Here is a 27997-nt window from a genome sequence, read left to right on the forward strand (position 1 = left end):
CTACTCCAAGCACATGGGCAGGTTGACGAAGGTGAAGACGTTGTACTCGATCATGATGGAGAAGCAGAGGAAGATGGCGTACAGCACCAGCACGGTGCAGCCCAGCTTGGGGGTCAGCCTCCAGTTGTTCACGTGGATGCCCAGCACCTGGGTGAGGAGCTCACATCAGTAACGCTCCGATCTAAGACAGCTCAGTACAGCGCAGTGTCTCTGGCGACAAACCTGGCGAATGTATTGTGGTTCACCTCGATACGAGGGATTCACTTTGTTCATTGTTGCCAGTCTTAAACCTTTTGGCCATTAATAAAATATGGGGTTTTTATGCAAGTTTGTCAATTCCACTCACTGTGAGAGCTACGGAGCCCAGCAGGAGCACCACAGAGTACACCAGCCCCCGGCTGTTGATCATCACCTAGCACACAGGAAGACGCGCACCAAATCAGCAAGCAGGGGAAGACGCACAATTTTCTTTGTTTCTACTGTTGTATCCCACAATGTTTGCCAATGTCCAAATTGTTTACAGAAATAACTAACAAACTAAAGAGCACCGAGATCACGGTGATAGATATTCTAAGATTAGCGGCATGCTTGGAAGTCCCATTTTTCACTGTTTCTGCGTCACTGTTTGGGAGGTGACGTCAGACCCCCACCCGCTTACCTCGGAGCCATAGTCCACGCACATGGTCTGGAGGGCCCAGGGCACTCCGAGACCCACCAGGATGTCAAACACGTTGCTGCCAATGGTGTTGGACACCGCCATGTCACCCAGCCCTGAAACAGACGGATGAGACCACCGTTCCAAGCTTGTATACACAACCCTAATAATACTGCTGTGGATCAAGTGGTCACCACGCTGGCAGCGTTGCCAATGTGTTCCTATGGAGTCAACATTCCTATGGAGTGTTGGAAGACAAATCTAGCACTGACCCTTTCCTAGGTGCAGCATAACGCTCCGATTTCCGATGTGAAGCTGTGCTCCGAGGTCAGACTATTTCAGCTTTGACCCAGGTTGATGCTGACCTCTTGAAGTGCGGCCAATCAGATGCTAGCTTTTCCGACGTAAAACGCACAGAATTGAAACTCAACAGCTCTCTTAATAAAAGAGTTAAGAGTAAAACACGCTGAACACCTGTCTGTTGGCTGGCTATATCCTCATGTGTTGAGCGCTTCACTGATGATCATACAGCACACTTTAATACACAAGTATTATACTACTACTGCCAACCTTGGCGCGCCACGATGAGACTGGCAATGCAGTCGGGAACGCTGGTGCCGGCGGCCAGGAAGGTGATGCCCATGATGACATCGGGGATGCCCAGGGTGAAGCCGATGATGGTGACCTACACATTATGGGATGGAGCAGTCAGCGTTGTCAAACGTAGTTACAATTGAAATTTGTAGTAGACTTGTCTATACCCAATCAAAATATAAATCCAATCGAAAAACAAAGATTAGGATGCAAGAAAAAAATGTATAATTTGATTAGCTAGATTGTCCATTGGCAGGAAGTGACGCTCTCACACAGGAAGTGATGCGGTTTAGACGTCCCAATTAGGCAAATGGCCAATTCAAGTGATTCAGCATTTCCCCAACTACTTATATACACTCACCATCCAGACCATCAGGTAGGAGAAGATAGCGATCCAGACGGTGGAGAGGATGAAGGAGAGCATGAAGAACTTCTCCCAACGAGGTTTGGCGCAGTTTGGGATGGTGAAGAAGAGGATGAGAAGCAGTGGCCAGGAAATCAGCCATTTAACCTTGCTGCCAATGCCGGCTGCAACGGACACACAGTTCAAGGTCTGTTTGAGTATTTTTTTCACCCTCACCCCCACATACACATGATTGGACAAAAAAAATATTGCTTGCAGCACACCTGACAACAACGTTAACACAACAGGCTACATGCAACCAGGGCTCCTGGTTGATTAAAAGGTTACTTTTCCCACTCCTTCAGACTGGAAGAGCCCAGCTCTTCATTTGAATGGATCGGCTGGTATGTCATTTAACATGACTCATTTAATTTTCCACATCCATAATTATTGACAGACACAAAAGGTGGCCATGTTGCGAGCAGCCAAGAAGAATGATCACTAGAGTCACGATACGAGGCCATCCACTCATTTCCAGAAGGCCCTCCAGAGAATTGAAGTTGAAGTCCACACTTGAGGCCGATGAAATGGTGCGTTTTGATCAGAACACATTCTGTAGACTAATTAATCAGTGAATGGGCATGCTAACTTCACCTTTCTCCCTCATGCCACACCTTTTTCTCAATTTCCGTAACCAAAAAGAGCATGGATCAGATCAATAAATAAATACTACCTGGAATATGGAAGGGGGAGATGGTGTCGTTTTCCTTCTCCTCGCTTGGCTTGTCCTCGGGGACGTTTCCGTTCTCAATGTCGTTGACCTTTCCGTCAATGACCTGCGTCTCAACGCCGTTGGCAGCTTGGACCAACTTCTGGCGCTTACAAGCATAAAAGCATAAACTCAGTCAAACAAACTCAAGCCAACTGCTAGCCTAACTGCAAAGCCAGCTTTAGCATGACGCAATAAGGTAACAAAAGGATGACGCAACAATACACATGCTAGATTTCAATGCACATCATCATGATTCAACTTTTATATGACTTTTTAGTGTAAGGGATGAAGCATTACAAGTAAGTACTCACTTCAAAAAGGGAGATAATATTAACAGTTCACCGGTAACTAAAGAAAGCCCATTTGTACCTCTGTGATTATCAGGCGACTGGCCATGCGTAGCCGGGTCTTGGGTCCAAAATGGCTGGTGACCATGATGCGGAGGCCGGCCTCTGGGAAACGGTACTTGGGTGGGCTGGCGTTGATGATCTCGTCCACCATGACCACTGAACCACGACTGAATTGCGAGGCTTGGCTAGGTTTGACTAGAGAAGCAAAGGGCAAACAAGATGAGCTTGCAGCATGTTTGAAGAGCATGTCAGTTGCCCTTTTACTAGTTACACCATTAAATCTGCACTATGCAAGTTTTCACATGAGCAGCCTCTAGTGGCTGAAGTTGTAGCTACAGTTACGGTGATCTCCATCGTGATAAGGTCTTGACACTGGTTGAAGGGTGGAACGCACAGCTCAATGGACCAATGGGTGGCCTCAACCACAAATTTTGAAACGTAAGTGAGGAAGCTTCACAGGGGAATTAAAGAATTTGCTGGACTACAACATTTTATGCTTGAGTAAATAGCTGCAATTGAAAATTTACAGAGTGCCTGTTTAAGTATTTAATTGGTATCTTGGAACCTAAAAGCACTGAATAAAAATGTGTAACTACTACTAGGCAAGCTTTAGACATTTTAATAGACATTACATACCCCAAAATGAAGGATTATTGAGAAATAAAGATATTAGTGCCAGTCAATGCCTACAACAACTGAATATTTTAATACTCTGGAGGAGTAGAATTTTAGAATGATTGCTGATTTGCAAATGTTGACCGTCTAAACATTAGCTGCCCATTAAGGTCCAAACAGGCTTACGTGCAGCAATAAAATGCAGCAAAGTCCTTAAAACTGATTATTGGACTCATTACGCATGCAAATTACACAATTAAACCTTGTACCATAAATATCCCCCATAAGCAAACTTTCTACTGATGAATATAATAAAAAACACTGCCCAGGTCCTCGGCGGGTCCGAGCTGAGGAGGGGTAGCAGTGACACGTTAAAACACTTCGACACATGGAAGAAAAGGCATGCAAGCAGGTTTAGTAAGGCTAAGCAGACAGGCGCACCGACAGTATAAAGAAGGGGAAAACGCTAGAAGCGACCAATGGCCACAGAAGATTTTTAATAAAGCTTTGCAGAAAACCCTTCTGCCCATAGGTTAGAGAGCTAGGAAAATTTGTAAGGTCAAAATAAATATGGCTGATAGGAAAATCTCCAGCTGGCCTAAGATAACAGTCATCGAACTTCCTGAAGTTTACTTTTCTTGTTGTTTTCTTTTTTAACCATGTTGCTTATAACAATATTTATTGTGAGCTGCTAATAACAAAGCCATGGTGACTAAACCTTACCAAGCGTAGTTTTCCACTCAAGCCATATTTTCATTTCCTAGTTGGCGTTCCAGCATGGCCGGTTAATCAGGGGTGAGGAGGTGGGGGCGCGAGAGAGAAGGGGGGGGGCTTGGGGATTCCCCGCCTGTCTGGTTAACCTTACCTGCGGACAGCAATGGCCATGATGGGTCGTCACTACAAACATAGTAACTAGCATTACCGTCCTCCATCTCGCTGCTGGCCGCCGCGTTACCGTTGGCCACGGTCTTCCCGGGCTTGCCGGTGAAGAACTTCTGCATGCTCGAGTTGAACCTGGGATTAAACCAATAAAGAACTGGTAGGACAAGAAGACATTTTGATCTCTGGACAAAAGGCTGGTTGAGGCTGTGAGTGTAGGTCTGCGAGCTAGGTTTCTTTCCACCCAGCTCAGACCACCTGACTGCTACGTGTGTCATATGACTGTTTCTCAATCTTTTTAGCTTGCGAAGCCCCCGTCCAAAACACCCCCCTCCTTTGAGAATCACTGGTCTATCAGAGTCAAATGGTCAAACCCGAGTTTAACCGTTGTCAATCATCGATTGACACATGAACACATTTGTATTCAGACCAAATTTAGGGGACCAACCCAACCAGTACCAACGGACCAAAGACCACACAACTACAAGAGGTTCTCTGCATGACGAAATACTGAATGAACTGCACATGTGCAGACTCTGCGGCGGCGTTCTTTAAATGCCCTGCTGCCCCGCTGCTCAGGGGACATGAGCTCCCGTCGACATCTTTGGGCAATCCTCCGATCACACATTGTGTGCTCCAGTGGTGCAGCAGGAACACGCAACGCAGGCATATCATGCATATTCATTGTCATAATGTGCAAGCTCACATTAACAACGGACATTTAACACATTCTCACAGCAGACCCCACAGTACAGGCTCTGGGAAAAACACGAGACAGGATTCCACCATAGGGGAGTGGAGATTTACAGCTGAAATATCACTCCTGGAGCCGTCTTAGTGTTATATTGTTTTGTAATGGCGGAGGAAGACCTATTGTCTTTACTGGAATTACTTCCTCCTCTCCAAATGTTACGAAGGGGAAGTGTGCTCTTTGCCACTACGGACTGGGCGGCAGAGCGAGAGAGAGAAAGAGAGCGAGTGAGCGAGAGAGATTAAAACTCTTGGCGTGAGGAGAGAGCAGGCTGCCGCAGTGTGCACCAGATTACCGGCCGGGTCAACTGACCCCACCATCTCCCCCCCCCCCAGTGGTCTCAGTGTAACCGGCTGAACCTGCAACATGGGGAGGTTCCTGTGGAGGGCCGTGTGTGTGCGTGCGTGCGTGCGTGCGTGCGTGCGTGCGTGCGCGTGTGCGTGTGCGTGTGCGTGTGTGTGTGTGTGTGTCTTGGTATGCGTTGCACATGCAGCACATCATTCTTAGTCAGCCTGCCTGCGTTTTTAAATGAGGTCACATTTATGGAGGAGAAGGCATTTACATAAATAACTCACTTCATGACGACAATGTAGCCGACGTACATAAGCACCAGCACCAGACTCTCCCACCTGAGGGAGAGAGACAGAGAGAGACAGAGAGAGAGCAAATCACGTTGCATCTCCATTACTCTCTAGAGACTGTGCACTCCAGCAATTTCTTCCAATAAACACCCAATCTTCATATGTATGCTAATGTCGTTATGACCTTCGTTCAAGCCCGTATATTTTGACAATATTAATAGCGACTTTGGTTGAACCTTCTTGGCAAAAAAAGTACATTCCTTAAAATCAGCACTTTTAATTCCATTAAATTTAGTTTTCATTGCTAACTAAATAAAGTATGAATTTATTTCCATGCCCTGCCTCTCCTCAATCATTTAAGGGACACCTAAGGGACAACAAAAGACTGAAAAATGAATTGTAAGGGAGGACTGTTAAATATTATTTTTGTGTAGAAAAAGCTTTCATGTAGAAAAAAAGAAATTAAAAAAAGGCTGTTGCTTTTGAACGTTTCTCCGGGAGGAGTTGGCAGTCGATCCAATGCATCGCCAAATCAATGGCATTGCACTTGTGTTTCCAACATCAAACAGCAACAACCCGGAGAAAAGTGAAGCGTTTGGCCCACTCACCACACAATCTTCTCATCGTAGATGAACTGCACGGGGGAAAAGAAGAGCGAAGAAACAGGATTACAAATGTGCATTGTTTGCGTCGGACAACACTAAAGCCCCATCGAGGGTTTCCCCACTCACTGCGATCAGCGCCACCACGGACAGGGTGTAGTAGAAGGAATCCCTGAAGACGGACCAGCGGGTCAGCATCACCACCTGATCATTACCCGGGTGTGTGTGGGGGGGGGGACAGGGAACATTTCAGCCAAGTGACACTTTGCTCCCCCAATCCTCAGCGACCATCCGCCCACCCCCCCCCTCCCTGCCACCGGCCCCGTGTTCCTGGCGGTGGGGGCATGATGTCTGTTTGGAGGCTTGGTTTACTTTTGTCTTTTCAGATACTCTGAAGGGTGTTATTATATCCGTTTTGCCAGCTACGCCACTGCCATTTGATTTATGTCAATAACAACATATCTCATGTTATTATTTGTTGAAATAAAAAAAATACATTTTAAATTGCGGTTACATTTTTGATGCCATTTACTGTACTTCCCTTTCAAACATTCTAGAAAAAATGGTGTGCTTTAGGGATATGTCGCTTTCAAAGGACAGGGTCATTGTATGGATTATATTTGTTTTACAGGTTTTCTTGCATTTCTATCCCTTTTTGTAAGGTTTCGCGACTCGACTTCTGTTGCTTTCGCCCTGCAGCTAATTTAAGTCCCCAAACGAACCATGAACCAATTGTGTTGATTGCATAACCAAAATAATGAAGGACTGTAAAAGTGCATTTTGGGGACCAGATAAGAGCCTCATCCAGAGGGCAAAGATTGTAATGATTTAAAGTAAACTTCTGGCGGAGAGCGAGACATGCACACTCTTGAGATATTTGCTCATTCAAATGCAGGCACTGCGTCCCGCTCAGACGAATGGAGCAAAAGGAAACTGCAGAAGAGGTTGGAGCGTCTGAGTAAAACCAACCCAAGCAGATGGCTTCCCCTCCAGCCAAAACAAAATCTGTGAAACTACACAAAACAAATATCCCCCAAAAACCTGCTGCAAATGAGCCAGCTCTCTATTCTGTATATTAATGAGCAATGCAGTCAAACAATACTCCACCCCCCCCCGTCCCACACACACACCTGTCCAGCGAAAATCCCACAGACGCCAATGATGCACAGGATGTTGAAGACAGCTGAGCCCACGATGGTCCCCACCCCCACATCTCCGTGGGTGATGAAGACACCTGCGAATGGCGGCAAGGTGGAAGGGCGGCCAATCAGAAAGAGCAAACGTGAACCACACAGGAACATCTGTATCCCTCCCTCTGTGTGTGTGTGTGTGTGTGTGTGTGTGTGTGTGTGTGTGTGTGTGTGTGTGTGTGTGTGTGTGTTTGTGTGTTTCCTACCGATGACGGAGGCAAATAGCTCTGGTGCGGAGCTGCCAGCTGCCATGAAGGTTGCCCCGGCCACGTCCTCGCTCAGGTCCAGTTTCTTGAAGAAGAATCAAAAAGCACCAAAATAAAGAAGGAGGAAATGCTCTCCAGTGAGCCATTCAAGTTGAAGACCCCAGAACTTTAATGGTTTATTTGCGTTGCTGGAGAAAATCTTTGGGGATTCTTTTAGAAACTGTTGACCACAAAGCATTTTCTCCAGTGAAGCAAATAATAAACTTTAAAGGCAAACTCGAGGGTATACCGCCCTTGCACATCATAGTATATATATATTCTGGGAACCTGCATGTTCAGTTCACTAAACAAAAATCCAGTAGAATTCAGTTGCTCTTCTCACAGACTATAAAGGCCGCCAGTTCTAGTGCGTAGTCCTTCTGGAGTGTGTGAATGTGTCAAAATGTTTTTTTTGGGAGGCAGGCTTCTCACAGTTGCTCATGCAGACCAAACGCAACACTGAAAGAGTGAAGGATACAATAAATTAATAAATAACAAGACGCATCGGTACCTCGCAGATCTTCTCCAGCGACGTCACAAAGTAGTCGTCGCATATTATAGCCAGGGCCAAGAACATGTAGAGAGCCTGGGGAGACACAAGCACATGAGCAACATTTGAGGGGGGGGGGGGTGTGCATGTGCCTGTGTGCAAAAAAGATGCCGAAAAATGTATCGACAATTAAGTCGGGTGATGGGTGTGGGAATTGCATAACAGACAAAAAGTTTAATTCTTCCACTTTGTGAGTTATATTAATTATAGATTGGTTGCGACATCATTAACGTCTCAGCGCATGCTTGCCGTTCCCTATGCTGTCCACAGGGGGCAGTGCAGGACTGCAGTCACCAGCAGAACCCTGCAGGCGTTTCTGTTCTGATATTGCAGCCAGATCAGTCTATTAAAAAGTCGTGGCTAAATCGCCACCGGGTGCCTAGCAAGCACCATAGTGAGCGTGTGTGGAGAATGCACAAACTCTGCTTTGTGGTGTCATTGACGGATCAGTCAAAAGGGATTTCGTTTTTGCGTTCGCTGACGGAGCTCAGAGTTTGAGAGACAGGAACCCGCCCCGGATGGATGGGAGCCGTTCACGCTGATCATCGCCTCGCAGGGCAAATCTGCATGTCCTCCATCATGGTTTATCTTTCGCGGAGGGCTTCTCGTGCATTAGCCGCTGCCAGGGCTGCATGTAGACATCGCATTGTGTTTGCACGCTGCCAGCCAGCGCTATGATTACACCACTTTCCCTGAACGATGTAACATTAATGTGTATGTGTGCGTGTCTGTGTGTGTGTGTGAATTATTATCCACTGGGGCCCGCAGAGGGTAGAGGAGGTCATTCCGCCGCCTTTGGTTAAGACTAGGCGCGAGTGTCTGCGTTCTCCCATTGTTGCGGCCGCTGTTCGGAGTATCGACGGGTTGTTACCTCTCGACCCCTATCTCGGGAGGAAATTTACGACGCTGCGCCCCGCACCATCAATCAGATGGCTGCAAATAGTGGTACACCGCCTGCCTACCCCCCCAGCCTCTCACCACACAGGGCCGTAACAGCCAGGGCACGGACACAAGGGTTGTGATTGGAGGTATAAAATATCTCTCTGCTTTCACTGTGGTTCACTGATGAAATCCGCAGGTGGCTCCAGGCTTTGAGTTACATCAGCAGACCCAGGGGTGAGGGGGTGGTGGGGGGATGGTTAGAGAGAATAACTAACCATGTTGCCAAGGAGCAAATCACCAGATTTGTCTGTTTAGAATAACAACATTTTAGACAATGTATTTTTGATTAGCCGGCCCATTGCAAATTAAATGTTTCACCCCTAAGGTAGAAGATAATGCAACATTTTATGTTGTTGTTCAATGTGTACATTCCCTTTCTGTGCAAGTGCAAAGTATAATGAAAAGCACATCATCATGTACATATATTTACATGGTTTATACGTCTCGATGAAACCTCGACCCAAAGCCGATTGATCCGTGGCGGCGAACACCTCAGTAGACGGCGGTGGAAGTTAATCTGGGCTTAATCTGCCCTGTTCTGCACTCCCAACGCCTAGCCTGCGGCGTGTTCCCTTCCCCAGACCCCGATGCACACCATTGGAAAAATAGATTACTTTGAAAAGCCACCGCGGCATTACGAACGCGCTAAACGGTACATTGTAAAACAAGATTTTGAGCGCTGTAAAAAAAAAAGGAAAAAAGTAAATATAAAAGGGTACAAAAAGCATTAGGTTACAGTTTAACCGCTCCTCGGGGAGTGTTTTGACAGTTGCTGCGGGTGCAGCCAAGAAACAGGGAAAACTTAGCCAAAAATAAAAAACACGAGGGTAGAGTACACAGCTTACCGCGATGATATGGAGCACAATGGCGCCGCTCCTCAGCTCCTCAAAGGAGAAGAGGTCCTCCGGAAACTCGTGGACCGCTGAGGAGGAGAGAACATGTCACCGTCAGAACACACGCCAGCTGCACCTATGGGCCCTCAGTGCACAAGACATGTGTGTGTGCAGCACTGTGTGTGTGTGTGTGTGTGTGTGTGTGTGTGTGTGCGCGCGCGCGTGCACACACACACGACTGCTTGTGTGTGCGCACAAGGCTGCGTGTGTGTGTGCACGCCACTGCTGGCTTGGGAAGCTGGGATGGTTCTGTCTGGGAGAAGTACTCCCGTCTAGACAGAGCTCTCCCATTGGACGGACACACACACACACACACACACACACACACACAAAATTATTTTAAAAATGCAAGACGGTTGCCTGCGTCACCGCAATCCCCTGCGCCCAGGGATACCCAGTGCCTGGATACAGCTTCACATGCCAGGATGGGGAGGAACTGAACTGAATCAAAAAGGACCCCCCCCCCCCCCCAAAGAATATCTATATATACAAAAAAAGACTAGCTATGTTGAGATCCACTGTGTCCAAGCGTGTGAGTGGGTGGGCAGAGTAGGCGCACAGTTGGCTACTGCAGTTGCCCCCCCCCCCAGGTTACACAGTGGGAGAGCGATCCCAGCAGACGCCTCAGATCTCTGGGTCCGCCTTTACCGCCATGGTGTGTGTGTGTGTGTGTGTGTGGGGGGGGGGGGGGGGGGGGGGGGGGGGGGTTGAACCTGGCTAGCCCCCGCCGCGACAGCCCCGCCCGCCTCCGTCTTCCCACCGCCAGGGAGGAGGATGAGTCAACCCTCCCTCTACCCCTGTTCCCTCCGCCCCCTCTTCCCCCCCCCCCCTCTTCCCCCCTAGCATCTTACCGCCTCCTGGGAAAACACATGACCAAGGTCACGGTGACGGCGCGCCGCGGCGCTAACGGATCACCGTGTGCACGGCCGCGGGCGGACGCCACCGCGGAGCCGCGTCACGCCGCTGATTAACGAGCACCGCCGCGCGCCGCGAGTCTGAGGGCCGGGCGGGGGGCGGTATTCAAATGAGAGCGCTCTCGCACGCACACCGCCCTACTTTGAAGGGTAACACATTTATAATGTAAAAAGAAGAAGACAACCCGTGACAATGAGAGAGAACACACACACACACACACACACACACAGACTCTAAGTCTGGGCCCATATGGATGTGGGGGGGGAATTGGAACAGCTCTCACCTGAGACTGGTGATTGCACCTGTCCCAAGCTCAGCCCTAGTGGCGGGGGATGCATGCATGACTGATTTGGCACACCTTTGCACACACAGGCACGCCGATTTCGAATAGCCATTACCCAGGCTCGGGCCCTGGACCCAACCGCTCGAAAAGCAGACACATGAGTTTCTAGCGTTATGGCATTGCAGCTGTGGAAGAAATGGCCATTATGCAAAAAAAATGAAAAACAGGCCAGTGGCCAGGGCTATGGAATGGATCTTTCACACCCTGGCCTTGATTTGGATCCAAAATGGTTTCAAAGCCGCCTCCAGCGTTTGCCATTCTGAAGCCATTTGATGTGTTCTGACTGCTTTCCCTTCTGCTGCGATGTCACTTTCACATTCCCTCAGACTTTAAAAAGTTAAATATCAAGCTATGGAAGAAAAATACGATAAAACATAGCCATAAGCAGTTTGCTTCTCACAAGGTCACAAGGTCACTTGATTGATTAGCCCGTCTAAACTGTCAAACTTGCAGTTGATGTCTGAAATTATTGAAAGTTTAAAAGGAAAATAGGCCCATGATACAAAAAAGGTTGCACCATTTTGCTAAACAAAACCCACGCACACCCTTCCATTGATTTAGCTCAATGCCGACAGTGGTATGTGGCAATAATTGAACAGCACATATCATCTGCAAAATCAATGCCCCCTGCAAGCGAGGCATTGCCACAGGTGCAAAACCTTCCAGGGTGTAGTCAGAGCCCCCCCTTAAGTGATGGGGTGCTGCTGCTGTGAGGAGATATTGACAGGATCATGGCAGGTGCTGTCTGTGTCTGTGTGCGAGCGTGTGTTCAAGGCAGATTCTGCTGTGTGTGTGTGGGAAGGTGGGTGGGATGAAGTAAGGGGGTGGGTTAAGAGCAACTGCTACAATAGAACGTTTCTTATGGACATGAATACAGGCAAAACTATTTTGCGCAGTCAGTGGTCTTGACGGGGAGTGACGGACCCCACTGGGCGGCATATACCCCGCATGCCTGCCCGCTGCGACGCCGAGAGCCCGTTCACCTCAGCGCTGAGCTCTGTGCTCAAGGTCGCCCGCGTGGGAAGTCGGTGGCGCCAAATCAATAATTTAATGCTACCGCCGCCGCCACCACCACGGCGTCCCAGCGGTGCTGCCCTGCCGGACCCCCGGACGACCACAGCTGTTAAAAATAGCCAATCACACAGGCTGCTCGCAGGGTGTTGGATGACTGATGGGTGGAGTGAAGCATGTCTCACTCCCCCTCGCTCTGGACTGAGCTCCCCCAGAGGTCGGTCCGGATATGAACCAGCTTCGACGGCCGGTATCTGCTGTGCGCGGACGGCGCTCGGTGAATACAGACCGGCGAACAGCAGAAACATCAAGTAGCCCCTGAATAAATGATGAGTCCAAAGCAGGCACCAAGAATAGCCTCATCTGAGAGAGGGAGAACAAAAAAATAAAAAAAAGCTTGTGTGTGCGAGAGACACATGCAGCGATCGCTGAAGGTAAATCGTTGTGGGTTGGAATGTATTGAGCTCGACAGTTGACGGTCAGTAAAGATGCCACTATGTATTGCCAAGTGATCAGATCGTAGTAATGGAGCCGGGATTGAAATCTCTGCTCTATTATTTTTCTTAAAAAAAAAGAGAAAGAAAACGTATTGTGGTTCTGGGGGGGTATGGCCATGTTGTCATGGATTCTCTCAGCCAGCAGGCATCAGTTCAGATTAAAAAAGGATAGTTAAAGTCATGAACAGGATCTAAAAGCGTAAAGCAACTAGGATCACAGAGGGACGTATCCACTGGACACTGCACTGTGTTTGTATGTGTTCGGTCACCTCCTTGGCAATGTGAATGCATGTTAATTGGTCAATGGTTTGGCTACGTAGCCAGGAGGGAAAATAGACTCGAATCAAATGGGCCTCAAAGAATAGTAAGAAATCGATTGACTGAAAACCCTCAAGTTTGCAGTGGAATTTATTTAACATAATTGGCTTCATGCACACATTGATAACCCTCAACATAATAAGTAAGTGACGTAATTCTGTTGTCGATCACTTTTGAAAACTAAAGCCAAATATGTTTGGACTACGGTGAATCAAATGCCATCAAGGCAAGCCATTTGGTCAGTTCACACCATTAATTCTTAATCTGTTCCTCTTTAAGATGCATCACCGTCATCCGCTGTTGCGCAACAGGACTGTATTTGGCAGTGGTTCAAAACTCGTCTAGCCTCAGCACTCACATGCGTCATTAGTCTTCAAGTCACAACCCTGCACCCCACACCAAAAATGGTTAGGAAATTGACAATTATCGCAGTTAGCAACAATTCCTGCATGTAATGTCAAACATTTAGCAGACAAAAATCTAATAATTAGGGCAAAACTCAATGAAATAGAAACATTCATTAATATTTAATCCCTGGGATTCTTTCTATAGATTAAGGATTGGCATATGCTCTGCCACCCTCTCAAAATGCCCAGTGAGTCGCACCACACTGGGTGAGGATCACTGGTCTATTACCCCTTTTCCACCAACGCGGTTCCAGTGTTGGTTTGGGCCAGACAAACAGGTTCCAACTCAGCACCAACACTACGCCGGTCCAGAAACAAGAACCAGTCACTACTAGTACTGGGTTAGCGTATTTTTAACGGTTCATTTTTGCGTTTATTTAAAAACGTCCTGAAGCGTTGCTAGGACTAGGGGGTTGAATGCTCTGACACATTGACGTGGCTCTGCTCTAGCCCTATAGTCTGTGGAAAATCAAGCTGGTTCTTTGGGAGTTGGCGTGCGGAACAAACACTGAACAAGCACCAGCACCTGGTTTGCGTTGGTGGAAAGGGGGTATATGTGGATGAGCTTGGTAATGGCCAGAGAACAGGCAGCAGCCTGACTACCTATGATGTTGTTGCCAAGTCAATAAAGTAGGCCATTATTTCTCCAGTGATGTGCAGTGAGTAGTAAACGGCCAAAGCTAGAGAGCACATGTGGTCGTCAGTTTAGGCAGGTGGAGCCTACCAGTTCTCAAAGAGCAGGTAAGGTTTTGGCTTGAGGAGGAATCCGAGCGAATCAAAACCTAGCATAAACATCAGTATATTAACTTCTATGAACCCTCACAACTTTTTCCCCCTCAGTCATACCTTTTGTTTATTATTTATACAGAATATAAAAGCCATCCACCCACAACTCAATCAAGCGAAGAAAGTGAATAAATTTCCTCGCTTGAAGAAATGTTTGGAGTCAAAATGATGGATGCAGCTAAAAAGTTACAGGGTCTAAGAAAACATTTACATATTGAATATTATATATGTTAATCCTCTACATCTGGCCTGTGCCAGCAAACCCAAGTTGAGCCGAGTCTTTGTTTACTGAAGTTGTCGATTCACCAGAGGGCGTGTACGGTTGACGCATGATGGATAACCACGATACCGTCATGATGTGCAACAAATTGAGCCTCAGCTTCCCAGCGCTGGACCCATGACACAAGTGTATTGTTGGAAGGCAGATCTTTGCTATAAGTAGCCAATTAGCTCAGGAGGGAGCCTCTGGCAGGACCAGGTACCGCCGAGGGAAGGAGCAGGATGTGCTCCAGCACCCACACATAACAAAGCAAGGACAGAGGGGCGGGGCGTCACTGTCCACCTGCCTGGGCATGCGGGACGCGTTAACAAGCGGGTCGCCCACAAGCATGACCGCCGCTTAGTTCAGGTGAACAAAACGAAAAAATGCCACCGCAAAAAGACAAACACACACGCACGTACGCACGCACGGCATCAGTGGGCGGAGAGAAATGCTGAATGAGGCAGACTTGCTCGCTGGACCAGCAGGCTGCTGGCTGAGTAACCTAAAGGGGACACTGCTGCAGAGCGCATGCGGTCGGCTGTGATGGAAAGGAGCGACGAGTGTGAACATTTAGCCGCGGTTAGCGCGCGTGGGGCTCCACAACAATGAGTGCCGAGTCGCACCCGACAGACGCCATTTACAGCTTGCCGTGCTAGAGGAACAGGAGTGACACTGACTGGATGGTCGTGTTTTGGCAACAGCCAGTGAACGGGATGTGAGAACGTAAAGAGAAAGTGGCAGGTTGTTCAAAAACGGACGGCGTGCGCTGCTTAGCAACGTTGAACCCTGTAGTTGGGATTTTCTATTGACTTTTTTTCGGGAAAACAAAATAACGCACATTAAAATTGGGGTGTACATTATGATCCAACTCAGACCTGGTAAGAAGCAAGGGCTCGATCAAGCGACCGGCCTGCAGAGCTGAACGTGTAGCTGGTCACCATTAGTCCCTGGTGGTGGTGGGCTGAACAATCTCACGATATATAGCACCCTTGCCCGTGTAGACTGAGCCCATTTCACACCTCATCCAAGCCTCCATGGAGATTAAGTTCAATTATCCTTTGAAAGACCTTCACAATTTGCCAACAGCACATGGATTTTCTGTTTCTAAATGTGCCGTTACATTTTCTTTCATGAATTGTGTAAACCTCCTTGTTGCACCATGTAAGGGAGGTCACAAGTCTATGTGGGTCTGCAGTAGGCATCCTTTACTTGCTGCATGACTCCATAACTCGCCATTAAAGTTTAGTAAAACATTATAATTGAAGAATTCAAATAAAACTATTTAAACCAATGTGACTACAGAACTCAGTGACTATGGTCAGGTACCCACAGAGGAGTATGTGGGTGTCCGATGTGTTCAGTTAGGGACCCTTTCTAGTTAAGCGGTCTTGCAGACCACTTGGGTCAACAGACCATATTCAAAGAGGAAAGTGTGCTCCCAAAAATCACAGCAGTACGGTGTAGAACAGCCGACAGACTTTACGGAAGACCCGATTTATATTTTTGGTGCAGTGGGCCTGCGCCCCCAAGATTGAAGGTTCCAGCCTGGTTGCCATGCAGGCCGGGGACAAATCGATTCACATATCAAGTAGAAAAATAAGATAAAATATAACGCCAGAACGCACAGCAGTCCTTGCTGGACCACTATCACCCTGTGCCATCAAAAGTGACATGTAGTGACAGCAAGGTCAACATACTGTGGCCCCTGGGAGAGTTTACACTGGGCATTAATAATACGCAAGTCATCAAGCCTGTGATATGGGGGTTGGGGGTAAGAAATTCATCTCATGAATCGGATGGTGCTGCCGATGCAGCGATTTCCTCAAACGTGACCAGACCACGGATATGTTCATTCTGAAACTATGAAACCACCTGCGATGAAGGGACTAAAGATAACATATTTTGGCAGTGCCGTCGGAAAGAACATCGTAAACAAACTTCAAGATCATACCGGTCATACCTGGCACAGCGGTAACAGCAGATTCTGGCCACGGTTCAACACACACACACACACACACACACACACACACACACACACACACACACACACACACACACACACACACACACACACACACACACACACACACACACACACACACACACACACACCTACCTTTCACACCATTTGTGCTTCCAATGCTAAAACAAATATAACATTGCTTTTTTCTTTCTTTTTTAAACCTGCAAGCCCCTCTGCCCCATGAGCAGATTAGTTTGATAGCGTATCTGAAACCACAATAATCAAATCCAAACGGATTATACCATAGTACAAACCCAGCCACACTGTAAACCCCCCTTTGCCTTGTTGTTCTGCTCCACTGTCCTGTTCTTCTCAGATTGCCCGCCAGGAAGCCAGCCCCCACTGCCCCACGCCATATTAGCTCACTTGCCTGGGGTTTAGGCGGGGGACACAAACACACACACATGTGCACGCACACACACGGTTGAATTCGTCACATCAACCCAAGAGGAGAACAATTGTGGCGCCGGAATAACACTGAAGCGTGCGTTGTTTAATATTCTGTGTCCCTGTGTAAACTCATCAGTTTTTGGATCCAAGTCGGGATTGCTCTTCCTCCGAGCAGTGCCGGTAACTGTTAAAGACGCTGGCACGGCGCAGTGGGGAACCGTTGCTTCTGAGACTCCTTGATGACTCAAAAGCTTGTCGCTACAAAAAAAAAAAGAAAAAAAGGGGGCAATTGGCTTAATGTGGTTCACTGAAGAAGGAAGTGGCGTCCGCTAATGTGGGGAGGTGGGGAAATAATCTGACATCTTAAGTGATACATCAGTCCCATGTGCATTCTATCCATGACGTTTAAAGTCACAGGGGGTTGGCGGCAGGCTTTTCTCCTTTAACAGCCATGCAGCACCAGCATTAGCTTACTGTAGAGCCACACAACATGATCTCCACACATTTATTGAACAAGTCCCGGTAATGAAGCAGCAGTGCGAATACGGCCTTCTTGGACACTGCGCCGCGTCTCTTTTGACAAAGAGCCCGAAAGAAGACAAATATAAAATAAAGCAAAAAAAAAAAAAAAAAGCCTAATAGCTCTCTAGTGAATCCCAAGGCGGGCACAAACAACATTAGCCGTGGCACCACCAGAGAGAAAAACAGAACACTCCCTCGCTGGGATCAAGCAAATGAGACGAGGATAAGGAGGGAATAAAAAAAATTAAAAAACGACTATGATTTTTAAAAAGGGAGTGAGCTCAGATTAATCTATGCATCCCACAGGACTGCAGCCTGATTAAGCACCGCCTTAGATGCGGTACTCAGCACAAACCAAAAATGTAAAAAGAAAACACTTATAATAACACCAGCTTGTGACGGCGAGCTCCGACTTCGCCCCCAACATGCGGGCCCAACGCCAACGCCAGAGTGGGGGGGGGGGGGGGGGGGACCCGACCGACGACAACGAGGAAGAAACGTTACCGAATCAGCGCGGGGGGGGACGACGACTCCGGAGGGTGCGGGCAGGAACAGGAACACATCCGTCGCGGCGGGAGGCTGATGCTCCACGTCGTTTCCTATTAATAGCCGAGCGCCTCCTCCCGTGGGGGCACCTCCGCCGTATGGTCCTGCGGTCATGTTGGAACACGGCTCTGGGCGCGGCGGTGCGGTCACGCGAGGGAGGACGCGATCTGCCTCCTCAGAGCCACGGAGAAGAACCCCGATCAAAGCGTTTGCGTGATGTATGCGTAAGGTTGTTAATGTGAGCGCAAATAATGAATGTATCGCACACATGCTTTTCTGTGATTAATGATCACGTCTGTACGACCTAGGACTCTACGGTTAATAAATAATGCAGTTATAAATGAAGGCCTGGCGAAGGGCGTGAGCGGGGGGGGGGGGGGGGGGATTAAATGACAGCTCAGAATTACCCGAGATTTAGCACAGCACCCCTGTGTGAGGGAATACTCACTTTATAAATTACAGTCGGGGCAGATTTGCATAGGACTAAAAATCACTCACAAATGGCCAATTACCACAAATTACAAGATGTCCCTAGGTAGAAGCAGTGCTTGGGGGGGGGGGGGGGGGAGATGAAGAGGGAAAGCTGTACTCCCAACTCAATTTCTCAGAAGGAAGAAAAGTGCAGGGTCAGAGAGAGTTCCTTTCTGCAGCTCCACTCCCAGTTGCCACCTCCAGAAGCCTCACATGTCCATGCTTTGACCGCACAGAAGGCAAGGGGCCACATTCCATTAGTGGTCCTACAGCGGTTCCGCTCGGCCCTCGCTTCCTCAATCTTTAGGGAGTGATTTAGGAGTTAAGGAAATTGTTTTTGGGGGGGGCTGGCACCTGAAGGCACGGAAAGTGTGAATCATAGCTTTGAAAATACTAATAAGGACGCCGCGGCCGAGTCCTCGCTCATGTTTCTTCTTGTCCCCTTTTTAAAAAAGAAACGTCAGAATGACCAAATACGCAATAAACACAAGTCCTCAAGCTCTTCAGGGTCCCTGCATCTCCAGATGTCTGAGCACTGCGGTTCATTTACGGGGAGAGTGGTGAACTCCACTGCAGGTTGTTTTGAACCTTGCATGTGCAACTCACCGATGCACCAATGGGGTTGCACACATGCGATATTCTTGCAATATTATGACAAGATTGAGGGAGTCTGTATTGAAAGCGACAGTCGTTACGTGGTTCTCGTCAACCGTCGTCATGTTTGGTCTGCCTTGCACAATTCCAGGCAAATGCAGATACACGTATGTACACCACCTACACATGACCCATTTTCTGAATATTTTAAAACCTTTTTGATATTTTTTGGGCTTCGCCACAGTTCAAAGAAACCACTGCAGTCCAAATATACATAGACCTCCAGTCAGACATGTCCCCAGTGCCGAAGAAGCAGACTATAAAACTGAATGGGAAAACTTATGTGGCTGGGAACTGGATAGAGGCAGAGAAGGTGATGCTGCACCGCTGAGGGAAAAGCCATCTAAAATACATCTTTTACCCAAGTATAACTCGGTGGGGATTAGAAGTCAACATTTTTGCCTATTTATTCAGACCTACGACTGTCATCTACACTTTTTAGATGACAGTCGTAGATCACTGGGGGGGTGGAGGAAGCACATGCATGTCTGAACTTCCCAAGACGTTCCGCAGAAGAACAGTCCAATAGCGGGCGATCACATGACCGGAGCGCAGCAAGACATTAAACTAATGATGGTGCTGGCAAAGGGGGGGCGAGATAAACAGGAATCCTGCTCATTAAGTTAACACGGAAAAATAATAATAATAGTCTATCTGCGTTTGATTGTTCAGACCATGGCATCTGTTTCAACTGGGCGTATAAAATAAATATATATATTAACACAAGGGGATCTCACCCTGCTGTGAGCAGTAATGAAAGAAGGCTAGCTCTTCGCCGCTTGGCCACAAAAAACACCTAAATATAGCACATGAGATTGCCTTCCAAACAATTTGTTCCCCTCGTCGTCACCCAGTGGGTTCCCCGGCGAGCGCGAATGCGCTGACTATGTTGTATTTCAGTGCAACCTTCCTAATGCAGAGCAACAACACCTTGCATCCCCCTGTTACGTGGTAGAGTCAGAGTGCGTGTTCGGTCCGGCTCACTCTGTGCCCTTTCTCAGTCTGTATGACTTTAATGTAGATTAAAGGCAAAATAAATTACAAGCACTTGCGGTTTTTGCAACAACATAATCTGGCCGACCCATTAAAATTGAAAAAAAAAAGGGCAATAGGGCCTAATCCCTTTCTCGCACGATTAAGGAATTTCAGAGCCATAGTTCACAGGGTGACCGCTAGCGTCACGACGGCAGAAATCTAAATGCGTCGTCATTTGTCATAGGCGTGGCTGGGCCGGAGGACTTTCATGTGATCAAAAGATTTGTTATTATGCAGGGTTGTTATTTTCCAGGCTCCTTCCGGAGCTGAAAGTGAAATCTACGGAAAGCCCCGCCGACGCTGAAAGGAAAATAAAACGGAACATTGCATCTTGTACGAGCAAAGTCATCTCGTTTTAAAAAAGACGACCCATTTGCTCCTTCACGCTGAACTTAAATGTTAAAACGCAAAACCACGTACGTTGAAGGGATTTCTTGGTGAAACCATTCATTTTCACGTTTCCATCCATTAGAAACTGTGACTAATGACTGTGCCGGCAGGGGGGCTGATCCATCAGCACGTTTGCCTTAATCGAAACCTTTGGATGACTGCTGAACACACCGCAAGCACTCCACGACGGAACCATCTCTGAGCATGCACTATAGTGATATAATGATATAGCCCAAACATCCTGACCAGCATTTATAAGTCGAAGTGCAGACTTCAGTTGTGCGTGTTTGTGTGTGCACACTTATTTTGCGTGTGTGTATGTGTGCTAAGAGCACAGGGCTAGTGCCTGCATGGCATCTTGCCATCTCATGTACTTCCCTCGCATGAAGTGCATTCTAGCCCCATTGAAGCGGATTCGCATCATACGATGCTCTCCAACCACATGCAAACCCCACAACGCCATAGAAATAAGCATAATCAATTCTTAGAAAGCCTACAGTGGGGCTTATCTCCACTACAGAGGCCAGCGGGCGGGTGAGCAGCGTTCCTTTGAGTCGGGCTCACGCTATGCGCGTATTCAAATCAGATAACTGCCAGATACGGCTGCTGTGTATGCTGATTGATGCCTCTTGTATTGCGAGGAGAATTTGCAACGAGACTACTGCGGAAATAAATGAATAAAATAAGTGAGAAATATTTGAATAAATACAAGACACAAATTATCAATCTGTGCAGCTCCAGCAGCTTCGCCATCTTCACTTCTGCAAGCACAGAAGGATCCCATAATGGGATACAAACATTGGATAATTATAATCTGTGCAAGAATAGCATAGAGGATGGAGGCTTTCTCCGTAATGATCTTAGAACTGCAGGTGGCGTCTATGTGCATGGTGCCGACTGCTGTTAGCATGATACGAAGGACTAGACTGGAGAGAACAAGACAATGACCGACAGAGTCCACACTAACAATTTAAATCACATGCCTGTAAGTAAAAAGGCGACAAACTAATACTCCTTATTGTAGCCAGGGACAGAGACAACATCCTTGATTTTGCCTCTTTGCCTCCCTTAAGACCTGCCAGTGCTTATTATCATTCACATAATTTAAAGACTCCAGGTCACGGTTGAAATCGTGAACGAAAACTGGGTGTGGTGAATAATTTGTAAATACTAATTTGATCCATTTTCTCTTAAATCAAAGAAAATGTATCACGTTTTCCCCATCCATCTTGCAATTTTTTAGCTGTGACAGGTTTGGTCCAAGTATAATAAATGCATTTTTGAATCGCACCCTGTGAAATTTCCCATGTTAACACCAAGGATCAAAACTACATCGAAACTAAACCCAAGTTTTTTCAGAAAATACTACATTAACGAAAATAGCAATCTCCCTTTCGAAACAAGAAAAAAAGAATTGGATATTGCAAACAAAAAGTAAAAATCCAATATAAATACAAACTACTCTAAACTTTAACAGCCTTGCTCCAGGTCTACATTAGCTCTCCCACGCTAAACGTAGCTCTGCAACACGCCGCTTCCCACTCCTCCTCAGCTCATTTTAAGGAATGTTTAATTCCCTTTGTTGTTGTGTCTCGACATGGCGCGCAGGCTGCGTTTTCCCCTTGAAGTACCTCGTTACTACGTACAGATCTGAAGTTGTAGCGTGCAATCATGGAAACGCTCCTGGTTACCGCTGGGATCAGACTTTGATGAAACAATGTTTCCTTGGTTGGCTCAGATATCTGAGATGGCATGCAAGAGGAGGAGGAAGTGGTCTCTGGCGATATGCTTACAGGGTTCCGTGCAGTTCTTGGACTCAGTCTGGTTGCCGTCGGTAGGCGAGGACATGAGGCGCCGGCCCCAGTGCTCGTGGTCCACGTGGCCATGCACCTGCATGCCATGACCTGTAGGGGAAGGGAGGGGGGGGGGGAGGTAAGAGAGAGAGAGTCCATGAGTCAACGTCTGCAAGCCTCATCATGAATGTATACAAGTTGTTTTGTCATTTGTGAGCGACTGTTTCCGCTCCATAGAATGGACGTAGAGAGAAGAATAAAAGATACATGATTATTCAACTATATCTATAACAGATTGTTAGATTTAAAGATAGAAGCTTAGATTGCTTCTTTATAATGTTGCCTTTTTGGGGGTATCTGGCAAAAGTTAAAGGTGAATCGGGTAGGATTTAGCGGCCTCTAGTGGCGAGGTTGCAGATTTTAACCAAATGTTTAGCCCTCCCTTGCTCACAACGTAGGACAACATGCGGCGGGCCGTCCTGTAAGCTCCCAGTAGGCACTTCCAAAATGACTCGTCTATGACGGCATCGAGCAGAGAAGTCAAAGCGTCAAGTTATGAAATTCCTTGATGGATATGTAAATTGTATGCTAGTTATTTAGTCTTTAAAACTAGAAGTAAGATAGCGACGCCTTTTAATTAAAAGCGCGGCCTCTCTCTGTTCCGGGAGACTGTGCTGCGGTGAAACATGGCGGGCTTCGTGGTAGAGGAACAGCTCCCTATGTAGATATAAAAGGCTTATTCAAAAATGTAACAAAGAAAACACAATGATTCATACTTCATGGGATTATACACCAATTAAAAAACGCATGAATATCACATTCCATTTCTGCCAAGTCCGTTCCACTACTTAATTCTGCGCACGGCACCTTCTACACTGAAACTTAAATTAAAGAAGTAAAACAAAAAAGACACCGTTCCCCCATATTCAAGCACTGTCTAAACTTGAACCATCCTCAAATCAAAAACATTTCTCTGATGACTGATTTTGAGAGCACGACGCTTGCTTTATTCACTCACTCACTACTGCCCTCAAACGAACCGCTCCACCTGCCAAATTCAGTTAAAAACCAGAACCAGGCCTGCGAGAGTCACGTTACACTACACAGAGGAGTTCACCTCACACAAACCTTACAGAAATGCACCATCACTCATATCTGCCAGCGGTCACACCGACCAATCCATCATTGTTCATCCATTTTGAGAAAAATGATGGAAAAGAGAAAAGGCACCCCATCAACATATGACAGTATTATCAACCAAAAGGGCTAGTGGGGATCCAGTGGCATTAATGATCAAGTTGGTTCTTATGTTACACCACTTGTGTCCAAAGAACATCCACAATGTCAATGAGTTTTCCTCTGCATGATGGCGTATGATTGAAATCAAGGATACATGTTACACCATGCGATTTGACCATTCCGAGCTCTGGAATAGCAAGCCTACAACTTCTAAAGCCCAATCATGTTGATATATACTGTATGTGGCCCTCACTCACACTTCAATCATGACTCCAAGGGGGGCTTCTGTTCTCCTAGCACAACGTCCATGGGGCCAACATTATCATTTGGACTAGGGCCTACTTCAAGACGCAACGATTCAGAGCAGGAATCCCTCTGGGGCTCCCCTACCATTTGTAGTTCCTCTGCCTCTCTGCTAGTAATCAGCTGGCCTGCACTGTCACAGTAGTCTTTAATGTTGCAGTTTGGAGTTTAATTTCATAGTAGTGTTAAAAGTTGTAGTTTTCATTTCAAACAACCCAGTTTAAAATTGACCTCATTGCAGCCATGCACTGTCCAATGTAGCGCACACCAAATAAATATGTATCTCCCCCCCCAAAAAAAAAGGCAAAGTTTTGATACCTTAGTAATACAAAATGCGTATCAAAATAAGGTGCCAACAAAACACCAACATGGGCCCAGTGACCCATACCCAGTGGTGGTGGTTGGCTGATGTGGGATCAGGTTTCCTTTTGGCCAACATGCTGAATCGGTAATGGCCAGCGTTCTAAACGCGGGTGTTGGGCCCAAGCTTTGGGAATTCCCATCATGTTTAGTTTTGGGGAAATGATCACCCAAAATAAAAAGCAGTTAAAACTGGCCATTAATGTCACAGCACTGAAGTAACTCCTCCAAATGGTAACACTTGGTCCATCTCGCTTTTTTATTTTAAATGCGTTTGCTCTCTTCAGGACTGCATTAGTGGGCAGATCTCAGCAGCCCATCAGAAATGAGATACAATCTGAGAATCTTTTTGAGCTACATCCCCAATGCTACTTTCTTTAAAGCAGCTGTATTACAGTGAAGTGGCATGGAGGCCGTTATAAAGAAACCATTCATCCAACTAAAACAAAGAAAATATGCTATACACCTCCACGGTTAATCACTGTAAAGCAAATCAACCCTTCTCAAGAAACATCAAGATTAATCAGAAAATAAATGGTGCAATTGAGAAGTTATTGTGAACTGTTGTCCACAGCGCAGCCATAGTGACGCCGAGTGTTCATGGTCAACACATGGGAGTCAGACGGCTCTGCGGCTGCATACAGATGCGGTTGGGAGTTGGGGGGGGGAACTCATTACAACCACAATGCTTCGGCGGGTGACTGAGCATCGACCAGAGGAAGACTAAAAAGTGATTTGACCGCTTCGGAGACGGAAGGAAAAAAAAAAAGAAATGGGAAAACAAATCAACCGCAGAGAGGTGAGAGATTGGAGTGGGATCTACGGCGGGAGAGAGGGGAGACAGGAAGAAGGCTTTGGTAATGTCATCCTCCGACCGGGTCAGGCGGCGAAGGAAGCAAGGGCGACAATCACTTCCTGTCACTTCCAAGTGCAGTGCATGCCACTGCAGAGAGCCATACGAACGATATATATTGCCCTTGCCTGCTCCGAGTACCACAGTTTCCGGCCGGCCGTTGCGCAGACATCGCTAACCACCCTGAAGTCAGTGTGACACAAAGTGTCACAGCCTGGCCCCTTTCCGACGGCCGTGGTCGGGCAAGAGCCACGCGTCAGAGTCCATCCATCTGGCCAGTCTGCTGGCTGCGCACGCGCACACCACCATCAGATAGGTGTCAGACAGGACGCCGGCCTCTCGACAGACACGCTGGATGTCTTGCTCTAATGTTTCAGAACATGACAGCACTTCAATCAGGAGGAGGCTGGGGGAAGGGGGGGTTAGGACAGGACATACAGTGAGTTCAGATGTCACTAACATTTATGTAAAGTGTCGGGGTAAGAAATTTGTCAGAGAGCAAAGGGAGTGCCGTCACTCTGTAGAAGGGCACAGACATGTATGGGCCCAGAAGAGGCAGGTTTCCACCCCATTGGCTGTCTGGGGGGGGGGGGGGGGGGGGGGGGGGGGGGGGGGGGTGTTGGCTTTTTTTGGCTCCCATAGTGAGCAGTTAGGAGATGAGAGATTTGTTAGTGTGTGGCCTGTTATGCAGGATATCATCACGTAATAATCTGTTAAGCCTCTTGTTGGACTTAATGTAATTAATAAAACATCTCGGTTACAACCAAGTCTGATACAGGCCTATACAAATCCGCCATAGTGGGCTTCGTATCGTTTTCGCGTGCGTCCAAGCCTCGAGTGAGCAGCAGCAGCGGTCGCAGATGGACCGGGCTGGTCAACCATCGGGGTCCGGGAGTTGTGGGGTCAGGGGTTAAAAGCACTTTGAGGACGGAATGGATCAAGTGAGGGAACACTCCAGCATCCCTGCACGACCACCGCACTTGTCACGCGGTGGTTAAACATCTCCCATGGCCAAATGAACTGAAGCTAAAGCGATAACATCTGTAATAACGCATACATGTTTAAGTTCCGGACCACCACACTATTCGGCGGGGAGACGAGGCTAGCTGGAGAGAGGTGTCGCCTCTCGATGAGCGGTCAGATCGCTCTCCCCTGGCGGCGACACGTCAAGGTTAATTGCCTCCGTTGATTACATAACATGCGCGGGACGCCGTCCCCCCACGGCGAGAGAGCGTTTAGCAAGTGCATGCGGTTTGAGTGGATCCAACCGCACCTCCACCACCACCGCCACGGATGGCGAGTGTTGTGCGCGCGCTTGCCAACGCGATCGCGGTGCGCTTATAGCGGGAAACGCTCAATGCACAAAACGCTGCACACAATCATGCGTGATTATCAGCCATCTGAACCGCGGGAGGTTTGTTACACGGTGTATCGCTCGGTTCGGTGAACAACACATTGGGCCAACGTTCAGCTGGAGCCCCCCACCCCCACCCCATGCTTATTTCCCCTCAAATGTTTATGCGTGGCCTCTGCGTAATCGCATCCCTCCCGAGCCGCGTGTGGCGCCTTAACGCGTGTGATGCCGGAGCGTGATGGAGGTGATCCGGTGTGTGTGTGTGTGTGTGTGTGTGTGTGTGTGTGTGTGTGTGTGTGTGTGTGTGTGTGTGTGTGTGTGTGTGTGTGTGTGTGTGTGTGTGTGTGTGTGTGTGTGTGTGTGTAACGCGGCGCCGCGGGCGAAACGCGGCGACGCCAACGTTAGCGACGAGCGCTATGCACCGCGCGCCTGCCCGTTCTGCCGCGTCTGGCACGAACAAGGAGGTTTGACAGAATGACACGCCGTAAAAACATCTAATAAATCCCGACATCGGTTCAGTTTGTGCGGTCTGATGGAGTGCACAACAGGCGCGATAACGGGACACCACGGTCTCGCTTTGCAGTTTCTTACAAAAACGTGCCGTCTGACAGCAGCGCGCACACTGCGGCAGACGGACCAACAGGCGCAGACCCCGACATGCGGGGAAAGAGAGAAACCATCCTGTGACCTATATCGCCGATACAGGCATGCAATATCACCGCTACATCTCACTTTTGAACGAAGTGGGATGGACGCATGCCTGCATGAGATCTGTATACAACACCGCATACCCCTGCACTTGCAGACCCTTCGCACCTTGAAGACACCCGGCATACGCATGTTGGATAGTAACAGACCCGCACTGTCCAAACGGGCCCACATCCAATGCCCAATACACATGGTCTGCACACTGCAAACGACACTGCCGAACATCCCCCTCCCAACCCTCCATAATGAATGCCCAACAGCGGTGGGTGAGAGCCTACTTTGTGTCAGACATTTGAATGAACAGTTGTCATCCTCATTGCGAGGCTGAAGGATTATTACACTGCAGAATCTTCTGCCGTCCTTCATGCCCCGCGCGCCTCAGCGTCTCTTCCACCTCTGCCAGCCCACTCACCTGTCTTTGTCAGCAGGGTGGACATGCTCCACGCCACGAACAGGATGCTGCACACGAACGACACTTGCACAAAAAGCATCTCCCTCCTCTTGCGAACTTTGAACATCTTGGCAAACACCGTCTTCTTCTTCGAGGCGTTCATGTTCTCCCGCTCTCCCGGGTCCTGGTCCTGCTCCTGCTCCATGATCGCAGCTCCTCGGCACCAGCGGCTACTTTCCGTCTCCGTCCCCCCCACCCCTCCTCGTCCTTAGCCTCCTCAATGCGGGACCGCAAGACGCCGAAGAAAACTGCCCCCACCCCCCTCCTCCTCCTCCCCTTGTTCAGCCTCTTCACGCGGAACAGGCTCGGGACGCGGTCCTCATCTCAAGTGTCCGGGCTGGCTGATGGTGTTGTGGTGTGGTGGTATTGTTGGTGCTGCCGGAGGAGGTGAGGCGTGGAGCGGA

At 48.0% G+C, this 27997-nt stretch overlaps 1 protein-coding gene across 1 annotated transcript; it reads right to left on the reverse strand.

Annotated features, from left to right (window-relative positions):
- On the reverse strand, window positions 1–27738 carry slc24a4b (solute carrier family 24 member 4b; the record flags this gene model as incomplete). Its single annotated transcript, XM_079753256.1, has 17 exons — window positions 1–147; window positions 347–412; window positions 659–771; window positions 1226–1340; window positions 1611–1777; window positions 2326–2470; window positions 2734–2909; window positions 4252–4343; window positions 5535–5588; window positions 6149–6174; window positions 6272–6346; window positions 7273–7376; window positions 7539–7623; window positions 8089–8163; window positions 9915–9991; window positions 22326–22436; window positions 27555–27738. 17 exons carry the CDS (start codon window positions 27736–27738, stop codon window positions 1–3), a joined length of 1812 nt encoding a protein of 603 aa, XP_079609382.1.
- Window positions 27739–27997: the final 259 nt, after the last annotated feature.

This window comes from Pollachius pollachius (genome assembly GCF_949987615.1).
Source record: "Pollachius pollachius genome assembly, chromosome: 16".
NCBI classification, from domain to species: domain Eukaryota; kingdom Metazoa; phylum Chordata; class Actinopteri; order Gadiformes; family Gadidae; genus Pollachius; species Pollachius pollachius.